This window comes from Pteropus vampyrus, unplaced genomic scaffold (assembly GCF_000151845.1).
Source record: "Pteropus vampyrus isolate Shadow unplaced genomic scaffold, Pvam_2.0 Scaffold365, whole genome shotgun sequence".
Lineage (NCBI taxonomy): Eukaryota > Metazoa > Chordata > Mammalia > Chiroptera > Pteropodidae > Pteropus > Pteropus vampyrus.
The window spans coordinates 1,004,135-1,016,265 of record NW_011889146.1 but is presented as its reverse complement, the minus strand read 5'-3'; the positions used below and the strand labels follow the sequence as shown (position 1 = coordinate 1,016,265).

Genomic DNA, 12,131 nt, shown 5'->3' with positions numbered 1-12,131 from the left:
CCAAAAGCACAGGCAACAAAAATAAACAATGGGGCTACATCAAACTAAAAAGCTTTTGCACAGCAAAGGAACCATTAAAAAGGCAACCTATGGAATGGGAGAAAAGATTTTCCAATCATTTATCTGGTAAAAGGTTAATATCTGAGATATGTAAGGATTTATATAACTCAAAAGCAAAATCATCATCATCATCATCATCATCATCATCATCATCATCATCCGATTGAATAATGGGCAAAGGACCTTCCTAGACTTTTTTCCAAAGGAAACATACAAATAGTCAATAGATATATGAAAAAGTGTCTAACATTACTAATCATCAGGGAAGTTTATTTCTTAAGAAAAGATTTTGTAGATGGCTTTAAAATGTCAAACAGTGCATCCTTAATTTGTACTGTAAAATTAGAATATGTGAAATATTGTAGTTCATTAAATTTAAGATGACAAAGGAAATATGCTTACACAGCAGATGGTTTTGCCTTTTTTTTTTTTAAATCAACTTCTAGGAAAGTTTGGTTATATAGGTGATGGAAATATCTAAAGTACATTTAAGCTTTGAAGAGACGGTGTTTATAAATGCTAGGAAATGCCCTTATCGTTTATTTGAAGGCTTAGGCTATAATAGGCATTTTTTTGACATCTCCATCAAGCTTGATAGTTCTTTATTTTGTTGGTTCCTTCTGTTTTTAGATAGTTGCAATTATAAACTTTTAATTATTCAGTGATGCATGTGGGAGCTACTTTAAGGAAACAAAAATCTTAACCTTTAATTCTAACTTTCATTTCCTTATGCAATATGGATACTTTTTCTTTTGCAATACTATACTTTTATTTTTCCAAGATATCTAGTAGTAATGCTTATGTGAAGCTAGGTTTCCCCTCCACCCCAGGAAGATAAATCTTTATTCAAGCTAAATGTTATTTTAAAGAGTAACAGCCTAGCCAATACCAAGACTAGGGTAGACTTTTTTTCACTGATTATATTTTGCATCTCTTTGTAGCCAATGTTAACTAACATGGTCCTTTTAGTAGGAACCATTATTGTTTATGTGATGGTTCTTGTTGTTGTTTTTAATATGTTATATTAGTTTCAAGTGTACAGCACAGTCGTTAGACATTTATATAATTTATGAAGTGATCCCCCAATTAGTCTAGTATCCACCTGGCACTATACATAGCCATTACTATATTATTTGACTATATTTCCTATGCTGTACTTTACATCCATGTGACTGTTTCGTAACTACCAATTTGTACATCTTAATTTGCTGTTCTTTTATCTTCCAAGTTATTTGTGGCAACCTCCTACAGCTATCACAGGACTTTGAGAATGACTTGATGCTTTATCAGTTTTGTATTTTATGATATTTTCCTTTTGGCATTTTATTTTGAAGTCTAGCATACATGCTGAGGAAGAAGTGCAAATAGAAATGAAAATTGCATTTTGATGTTTTACATCTTGTAAGAAAATCTTTAATACTGTCTGGCTGCTGCAAATTTCGTCTTCGTACCAATAATATAAAGTCTTATAGTCACACTAGAACTCTTCTCTAACAATAGATATACTTTATATTTTTTGTGACCTAATGAATAGAAATTTAAAATTATTAATGAGTACTTTCCCCCTTGTCCAAGAGCCAATGTTGAAACTTTTAAGAAAAGTAAAATCTGCATTTTAATTGCAGATTTAATTTAAGTTAAATTTATTTTTTTTAAGTCTTTCAGTTGGAAGGGTATTTCCAAGTATGGCACAAACCCAGACAATTTTATTTTAAAAAATTTATTGTATAACAATTAAAAATATACACTTGGCAAAAAAATAAAAAATAAATAACAAAATATTTCTCCATATGGCAAAGTCTAAACATAAGTGATGAAGTGGGAGAAAATGTTAACGCATCTTAAACAAACGAAGAGATCCCACAAATCAATAAATGAAATGCCAGGAATCAATAAAAATACTGATAAAGAATGTATATAGTGCACAGGAAAAAATGCCTTTGTAAAGATGTTCTGCTATGCTTAAAATAATACAAATGCAAATTAAAACTTCCTGAGATGAAATTTTTTTCACCTAGTCGACTGGCAAACATAAAGCCTAATTAATTTTGTTTGAATAGATGTGGAGAATTGGTGACTCTCAAATTTTTGGTGGGAGTATAAATTTGTATAACTTCTGTGGAGGGTTACTTGGAAATATTTTTTGAAATTTAAATGCACATACTGTGAGCACTTCAAGTATAGAAATGTATCCTAGATATATATATATGCACATGTATATGAAGGTGTATAAACAAGGCTATTCATTGCAGGGACAGCTCTTTTAGTAATTTGGTGTTCTTGAATGGGTAGGAAGTCTCTGGAAGGATACAGGAAAAGCTAGTAACAGTGCTTGCTTGCTTCCTGGGAGGTAAGCTGAGGTGGGTGAAGAGGATGTGAATGGCAATTTTTAAACTGAATATCCTTTACGAAATAAAGGAACGTGTATTACCTGCTAGAAATAATACTCAAAAGAATGACATTGAACTAAGCCATATGTGAAATACGCCATCAGTGGACATACAGAAGGTATTTGTTATCACTGATGAGCCAGTATGCAGCAGTGTTTGGTTGTTTTCTGATCAGTTCAAACATCTGTCCCTCAAAAGGAAGTTTTCTTTGACTTCTTCTAAAGGCGCACCCTATTACATTGATTCATTCATACTGTGTATTTTTTTCTGTGCATTACTACACTTGCGATTGAATAATATTTTTCACTGGTTGAATTTTATTTTTCCACTGATAGGGTTAGGCTCAGTGAGTCGGTAGTCTTCCTGTCTTTTTCACTGCTGGGGCCCCAGTATATACTATGATATCTTGCGTCTTGATGACAGTGCATATTTGAGTGAAGAATAACTCTGGAATATCAGAACAAAGCCATGCCTGTGGGAAAAATATAATAAAAATGTGTTTTTTTTTCACCCATGTCGGCATTTCTGTTCATTCTTTCAGTGGCTTCCCCCAAACAAACAAAAAATATTAACTTTTTTTTGAGGGAGAGATCATAGATCCCTTTTAGAAACCATTATAAACCATAAATATGCAATGATGCAAATACCCCCAAATTTTGTTGCATAATTTCAGTGGTTTCATGGATTTTCCTAAAGCTCTTCCAGTTGACCCTCATTACTCCAAGATTCCACTCTGCAGGATTGTTTTCCTGACTGACCTGTGTTCTGTTCTGACAGTTTCTGGCATCTTTTCTTCCCGTTATTTCTCTCATTCCTGGGACCGGGGTTTTATATTTTATTACAAAAAATTTCAAACATACAGAAAAGTAAAAAAAATATACTTTTGGACACCAAAATAGCCACCACTCATATTCTATAATTAACCCTTTACCATATTACCTTTATCATGCAATTCTCCATCTACTCATCCATCATCCTTTCTTATTTAGCACATTTCAGAGTAAGTTGCCAACATCATATACTTTCTCTTACATACTTCAGTTTGCCTGACATTAACTAAAGTTCAATATTTGCTTATAGAATTCTTTTTTGAGATAGAAATTTATGTAGAACAAAATGCACCAATTTAAATGTAACACTAGATAAGTTTTGACAAATGTGTGCACCCGTGTAACTCAAACTCTTGTCAGGATTTAGAGCATCACCATCACCCTCAGATAGTTTGCTCCTGTTGCAAACTTTCCTAGGAATTTTTATTTTTAAGTGATTACAACTTTTGTTTGTTATTTTTATATTAAAATGAGCCTCTTAAGTTTGATCAGCATTCTCTGTATCATTAATAGAGGTATAATGACAGAATATCAGCCAGCCCAAGATCCTTAAGAACTGACCTAACCATAAAAACCAGAAGATCCCACAGGAGTCAGTAACACAGTCGACAAGCCTGGCGGTCTGTTGGTGGTGGTCTTTGATAAGTTTGTGGAGAGAAAGTTGTAGAAGTTATGATTGGGAGGAAGTGGAGGAGGGGCTCTTATTAATGCCCTGGGTTTACATGGTGTCATACAGATAGCAACTTATTTCAGTAATGAGCTTCCTGCCATCCTGTTCCCTTTCAATTTAGGAGTTTTACCATCACATAGTTGACTCATTTACTCTCAGAAGCGAGATAAGGAAATGAAGAAATACTGTAATATTACCTGAGGGAGAATAATAGTAATGTATCTTAGAGCACAGTGTTGGGGAGGGGTTTGTGCGGGATGGGCACACCAGTTTAGGGCATTATGCCACCAGATGGTAACATTCATGCAGTCACTGGGGCGTGGAGGAGATAGGGTGTCCAATGGGAAGAAGAAATGCAAAACCTCTCTTTTTGTAGAAATCTTGTCAGATATAGTGATTGTAGCATATTGATGTCTCTGTCTGATGTAATAAAAAGGAGTTACCTCAGAGGAGATTATTCTTTTTGTAAACATTTTATGGATTTAAAATCCTAGTAGATTCTTAAGTACTAATTGATTTGTGGTGTGATACTATGGTTTGCATATAGTAAGAACCAGAAATACAAAAGCAGTGTTAGTAATACTCACATAACAGAACCATCAGTGTCAAGACTTTCTTGTACTTAAGTCATAACATTATTGCATAGGCTCTAGCTGATTTTCATAAATATTTTCATTATCTAGAAATATTTATTAATAACTTGTCACAAACCTATTTTACTAAGTTTGTTTTGATTTTATGGTGTTTTATTTTTAAGCATTTTTGTATTTATATTGTTAATAATATTTACTTTATTAAATGAATTGTTCTTTTTGTGCACATTTATTACCATAATGTAACAGTTGTAACTAATGTACATCTTCTCAACGCTTCTGATAATTTTTGTTTCTTAGATCAGTCCCTCTTTTCTTACTTTTCCTTGGCTGGTTCCCTATGGTACAGAGTTTAAAAACCAATCAACTAGAAAGCTCGAAGTCTAGGATTTTGCATATTAAGAAGAGTCTGTGCGGTTGGCACAGTTTCTTTAGGTAGCATGAAATCAATATATAATAGTGGTTATTTGAGGTTTATCTAACCCTTATATTTTGTATATTTTACATTTATTACCAACCTCTTCCTAGCAGCCCTACGAGATAGGTACTGTTAACCTCAATTTACAACTAAAGCACAAAGGTTAAGTAACTTGCTCTTCTTTCACAGCTCATAAGTGGCAGAGCTTGAATTCAAAGCCATTTTCTTATCTACTGTGCCAAAGACTTCTGCTCACTCTGTCTATTCATCTAATGGAGTCTGTCTTATATTAGTTTACTAAGTACCACCACTGGTACTACTGGCTTGAATTTGAGGAAGATAATCCAAATTCTTCCCAAAGGTGTTAATTCTTGTTACGCATCAAAGTAGGCTATGGTATGACCTGCATCTTCCTATCTCAGATGGTTCACTCAGCACTCATTTAGCATAAGTAAGCAGTGGCTTTGTATTTTTAATATCTTGCTCTAATGGTTTTCTGACATTTGATAGGTGCTTATCAGTGTATCCCTGTTAAAGTACTCTTACTCCATCTCACTTTTGCATGCAGCATAGTTATCACAGGATGTTTTCCAGTGTTCATTTGGTAAATTACTATAACGAGAAGAAGAATCTTGAGTCGTAAACAATTTATTTTAGTCGTTGCTTTTGAAGTAAACATTTTTCTAGCCTAAAAGTTTGTTTGCACTTGGAGATTAGAGTTGTTTTAAAAATGTGCTCTATTTTTTAGTTGGAAGATACTTTTATTTATATAAAATGTCCATTTATCACATTACCATATAGTTTCTGGCGCTTCATCATTATCAGATTAGCATAGTTTTAGTAATAGAATAGATTTCAAAGGTTATTTATGTCTAACATTTGTCTTATTCATGCTTAATTAATAAGTCTAATAATTTTATTTCTAGACAGTATTTTTGGTGCTTCTCATTAGCCAATGAGCAGTAAAGGCACTCAGTTTTGGAAAATATATTACCAGAGTTAAATTGTTAATGTAAAGCAGCCATTTACTTAATCATCTGTTCTTTTTGTATATTCTCACATAGAAAAAAGAAGCTTCTAAATCCAGTGTCAAGAAAAAAGTGACCAAGGTTGCAGAAGCAAAAAAAGTAATGAAGAGAAATTTTAAAGTGAATAAGAAGATAACATTTACTGATGAAGGGGAGGTAAGATTCTTAAGTGCTTCATTTCCGGGGTATAGCAGGTCCTCAAATAATGTCCTTTCATTATAATGTTAGTGAGATGATGTAGGAACTTAACTCTTGTTTATATCAATTAGCCTAGGGTAAAATTGGGTTCTTTATAGGTTGTTTCACTTGATGTTACAGAGAATGTATCAATGGTGTTAAGTGAGGACTTACTGTACATTCCAAGTCTTATAAAGAGTTTAACTCTCCTGCTAACTGCCCATTCACTGATGAGAAAAAAAGAATGTTTCTCTAAAGCACAGTAGGCATTTCCTGTTACTGTAGACATTTCATCAGCTATATACCTATAGGCGAGAATGTTTTATTGTCAGTAAACTGAGATACTTATTGATGATAACAATAGAGTTGATTTTGAACTTCCTAAATTCCACTTTTAATTATTAATTTTTTTTCCCCTCACGGTATTCATTGACATGTTCTATGGGAAAAGGTGCAAGAATAATAACACAACTACTTACCATAGCTTCTTTTGCTGGACTCAAGTCTCTGCTTTGCAGTTCCTCAATTTTAGATGCTGTATTGGCATGTTTCTTACGTACTGGCCTGCTATGAGAAGGAATTCTCTGTTTTAAAATAATCTCAGACACATATGTGCTTGGTTTTCATCTCACCATTACTTTGGTCTTAGTGTAAATATATACCCATAGAGTAGGGAAGGGGTTACCACTCACAGATAGCTAATGAAAGGTCACTCTATTACATATTAATATTATCTTTGTTTTCAAAGAGGAAGAACATCTAGAAAATCAAGTGACTTACCTAAAGAGTAATGGTTAGTAGTTAGTGGTCATACTGAATATCATATCTCAGTTTTATTCTCACCAACCTATGTGTTTCCCTGTTCATCCTGATACATCACACAGCACTCCACACCTACCACAATCCCATTTCCTTTTCTCTGTCCTTTTTTCCCCATAGCACTTACTATATAGTTTATTCTATATTTGGTTGTTGTACATTTCTTCCACTCCAACAGAATGAGACTGGCTACATGAGGGAAGGCATTTGTTGACCTGACTTTGCTCACTACTGTCTTTAGTACTTAGAACAGTGCCTAACATACAGTTAACCCTTAGAGAAAGTTTATTGCATGAATGAACCATTGTCTAATACCCCAACAAAATAAAAGAACTTTTTATACCAGCTCTAATGTATCACATTAGATTTGGAGAAGGCTGCTTTTCTTCAGAAGCCCAGATTTGCACTAATAATATGGAATGAAATGGTGTATAAATCATATGAAAACTTACAAAATAAAGTACAGTTTAATGTTGTTGGTAGTTGCAGAGGAAGCCTATGTAATTGATAATTAATGAATCTTTATGAAATTACTAAAAAGAGGTTAGCACCTGAGAAGCAGTCTAAATCTAGAATATAGTTGTATTATATCAGATGCTTACTGTAAAACACGATTAATGCTGTTAGGATAATGAGGTTCCTTACTGTGCTACTAAGTTTAACTGCACAGGTTATACCAATTACCTGCAAGGTGAATGTAAATCTTTAACTATGAAATATTTCAGTGTAAGCTTATTGCTGATAGGACTCTGTGTGACTGTGAGCCACATTGAAACTTCTGATCTAAAACTCCCAAAGAAATGCTGCTATTTGTTCAGCCCACAGAGAGATGGACTTATTTTTTCCTCTGATAGAAAAAGAGGTGACAAGTCAGAGCAATGGATGGCATTCTTACTGTCACAGCTGATCTCACTGCTTCTTCATTAGTGTCAGTGACTGCTTTCATGGCTGCTTATGTAGTATATTTGTGACCCCCAATCACTGCCAAAGTTGAGACTCTGTAGGGATCTCATCCTAAAGAATGACTATGGTGGTGACAAGAGTGAGGGGAGACATTAATACCTGCGATAAGTGTGCCTACAGCTTCCATTTGCCTGCCGGTTAACTAGCAGTCTTTCAAAAATAGTGGCAGCTACTTAAATCCTACTGGTAATCACTTATTAGGTAAAATAAGAATCATTTTGTCTAAATTGTCTATAGAATTTAACTGTGTTAGGCCTAGAAGATTATTTAGTCAAATAAACCTTATTTATCAGACAAGGACGCAGGTGCCAGAGATTAAGTAATTTATTCAGGATCATGCCGTGGCCTGATGAGAAAGCCAGGGCATTAAGCCATGTCTCCTGGCTCCAAGATCAGTGCCCTGACTTCTGTGTCACCTTGTTCCTAACTATAAATTATATGCGTAAAATCATTTAGAACTGAGCAGACCTGTGAAACTCAAATTCTCTCCTTTACTCTTAGTTATTTCAGTCTTTATGTGTTATAATAGTTGATACGTGATCCATCGATCAATTTTGAGCACCTAATGTGTGCCATGTACTGTGTTGGGCTCTGAGAATACATAAAAAGTCATATGACTGCCCTCAAGGAGATTAATTCTAGTAAGAAAACCAGAAAAGTAAAACAACCCAATATAGTAAGGAAAGCGTTGGAAGTACATACAAGGTGCCATGGCAGCTGGCGTGGGGGCACTGTGGTCAGCCTGGCTATGGCCCTCTGCAGGTCGTTGTGGACCCACGTTGGTGAAATATGGCATACTAAGAACAGTGTTTAAAATGATTTTGAGGCAACTACCTTCTCCAAATTATTTAATGAAATTTTCCTTTAATACTGCTCTCACTGGGTTACAGCAGCATTATTTACCCTAATTGGGACAGTCTTTTCTGTGGCTTGCTCATTTTAATTATAAACTTTGTTAGAAAGTTTAAGAAATGTAGGTAGTAAGGCACAAAGTGTCTATACGCAGCATTTCAAAATTGTTATACAAAAGGAAATGGTATTCTGTTGATGTTTGCTGTCTCCTGTCCCATACTTAACCTTTTCCTTTCTGCAGTTGGTTCAGCAGTGGCCACAAATGCAGAAATCTGTCTTGAAGGATACTGAGGAAGAGGATGACACTGGTGGTATCAACTTAGATAAAGCAAAGGAAAGGCTTCAAGAAGAGGACAAATTTGACAAGGAAGCATATAGGAAGAAAATTAAGGCAAAGCATCGGGTAAGCCTTTTCCATCATGAATTAATACTGAGTGAAATCTAATATGTCCCTAAACATAACTAAATGTTCATTAGATATTCATTAATAACCATATTACTTTAATTTCTCTAACACTTCTTTTTTTGTTGCTATTTTGTCATTTTATCTATTCTTTCTTCTTTTGGCTGGTAAAGGCTTTGTATACTGACTGGTTTCTGAGATTGTCACCTAAATCTGCTTTTGGTGAGGTGACCCAAATATTATTAGTGATTTTTTTAAATTAAAGTTTTAATTTTGAAATAATTTTAGTTGCACATATAGTTATAAGAAGTAATACAGAGAGATCTCTTGTGCTCCATTTTTATAATTTTTAATTTCAGGAATGTTACGTAAATGAGACTATGTGGTATGGTAGCCTTTTGGGATCAGCTTTTTTCACTCAGCATGATATTCTGATATTCTGTCTGTTCATTCAAGTTGTTGTATCAATACTTCATTCTTTCTGTTACTGAGCAGTATTCCATGGTGGGGATGTACCACAGTTTGTTTCACTATTCACCCATTTGAGTGGCATTAATGTTGTGTTGAGCTTCAATTTAATACATTTTTTTCTATAGCAACTACTTGGTAATGGATATAAGATTAAACTTTACACACACACACACACACACACACACACACACACACACACATATTTAAAAAGGGAACTTTGTAAGAGGGAATGCTTCTATATAAGTAAGTGCCCTGTTGGCCTTAAACTTGGCAGTTTTCTGTTATTCTTGAAAGGGGTTACTCCATTCTGATTACTCATGATATCAGTGTCTTTTCACACTACTTAATTCCCATAAAAGTGAACATTTTGCTAGATAAATGAGTCATTTAATGAATTAAAACAGATTTACACTTTTAAAGAAGTTCCTGCAGTATGCCCTTGAGACAGTGAATAATTTCAGGGTGATGCAGTATCAAACCCAAGAATCACTGCTCTACCGTTAAGTTTCGTATTAAGAAACCTTTAGGTCTTTGGATGAGGACATTATTAACTGTATCCTGAGAAGGATTCTTGTAGTTTTTGACTCCTATTTAACCTTGTAACTATTTAATGGCCCAGCAAACTTTTTTTTAATAGAGCAGCAGTTCTTATTTCTTTAAGATTTGATGTGGCTTCACAGTAACATTTGATGAATAGGAAAAAGATATTGAAGATAGCTTCAGGGATAGAAATGAATGGTAAGAAACACATTCCAGAAACAGGAAGGACTGATGAACCTGAAATATACTGGTTGTAGTTGTTGGGTATTTGTTATTGAGAGAACTAAAAATTTCCTGCATTGCTGCTTTCTGTATGGTACTTTAAATGGAAAATTGGCATTAATAATTTGTTAACTAAAATTTTTAATAATATTAAGAGTGTCAGTAGCTTCTCATGTTTCAGCTTATAGTCTACTTCAAGCATTTATCCAGGGGAAGATTGAGCATAAGAACATTTTGTCCTTTATTTTTAATTGTAGATAGTAATAAAGTAAATATGAAGACTTTACATAAAAAATGTTTCCCCTCTCTTTTTTGTCTTCCCTTTCAACCCTTTTCTTCCCACGTGTGGAAGTTACTACTGTATCTAGGTTGTGGAATATTATTTCTGCATCCTTTAGAAACAATTTCAAAATGACTAATCCTACATTTATTACACACAATTGTGTGCTAGGCTCTGCCCTAGGTTATGAAGATAGAATGCTTAAAGTACATGGGTTCCTCTGTCCTCAAGAAGATTATAATTAAATCATATTTAACTATGGATATTCTGTCACTGAATATTTTGTACCTCTAATTTTTTACATTTAAATTTTTGAAATGAATAAGAGATTCCCATTGTCCCAAAATCAAGATCGTAAAAATGTTAACATTGAGTCTTGCTTCTGCCCATACCTCTTATTCTTATTTATATCTCCACTCTATAGGTAAATATTTTTATTATTAATTTATCCTTCCAGTGTCTTTATGTAAATACAAATGAAGAGAAATACATATTCTTATTTTCTTCCTTTGTTACATGAAAGGTAGTATACTATATATAAATTGTTTTACATGTTTCTATTTCCACTTATTTTTGATCTTTTAAATAATTGGTTTGCTGTGGTTTTCTTGCTGCACAGTCGAACAGCAATTTTGAACTGAAGTAGGTGTGAGAGGAACTACAAGAATTTTACGTACTGCTGTTTTTGAAGTCAGTACCCCTGTAACTAAAATAGATATTAGGTCCTTTTAAAAACAAGTTAAGAGTTGCTATTTTATATAAAATAAGGATTATTTTCACAAGATGGCATTCCTTCAATATTGGAGGTTGAAAATATGTGGCCTGAAAAAAGCACAAGGAAATAACTAAAATAATCTGTCTACACAACTTTAATGTAAATGCTGCTTGTTCCGTATATGAGTAGTATCTTGGTATTTTTATCAGTAAAATTATTATTTAGTCACATATAAGTATTTGTGTATTAGAGAAAATTTCACATTGGAATAGGCATGTTTATAACAATGGCATACATAAGACACAATACCAGTGCTCAAATCAGTGATACACCGGGCTGCCATGGACCTGATTTGTGCCTAGAAGACATATTTTTCTTAAATGGCAAGTTTTAATGTTTGGCGTAATGTTTGACGGAAAGAGTGTCATACTGCACGGTGGGATACTTGCATTTGGATCTTGAATATGGCATTACCTAGTTCAACCTGAGACTATTAGTCGGCAGTTTGGACTGCACTTTCCTATTCTGAAAAGTGAGAGAATGGGAATGGGGAGTTAAATCAGAGAGATCAACTGGCTCTGTGTGTGTTGGTAAGACATGAGAATAAAATTACACTTTCCTGTTTGAAAAATGGAATTTTAATGTGTAATTTTTCCCTGCTTACAAATCGGGTTCCTTGCTTAATGATAGGGCTTTCATC

General features: G+C 33.9%; 1 protein-coding gene across 1 annotated transcript in view; it reads left to right on the top strand.

Moving 5' to 3' along the window:
- The window catches only part of DDX10 (DEAD-box helicase 10), a 235,723-nt gene that overhangs the window by 133,678 nt on the left and 89,914 nt on the right, over positions 1-12,131 (top strand). The window contains exons 14-15 of the mRNA XM_011379562.2: positions 6,026-6,145; positions 9,042-9,203. Of these exons, the coding sequence (XP_011377864.1) occupies positions 6,026-6,145; positions 9,042-9,203 (282 nt within the window). The remainder of the gene's footprint in view (positions 1-6,025; positions 6,146-9,041; positions 9,204-12,131) is intronic.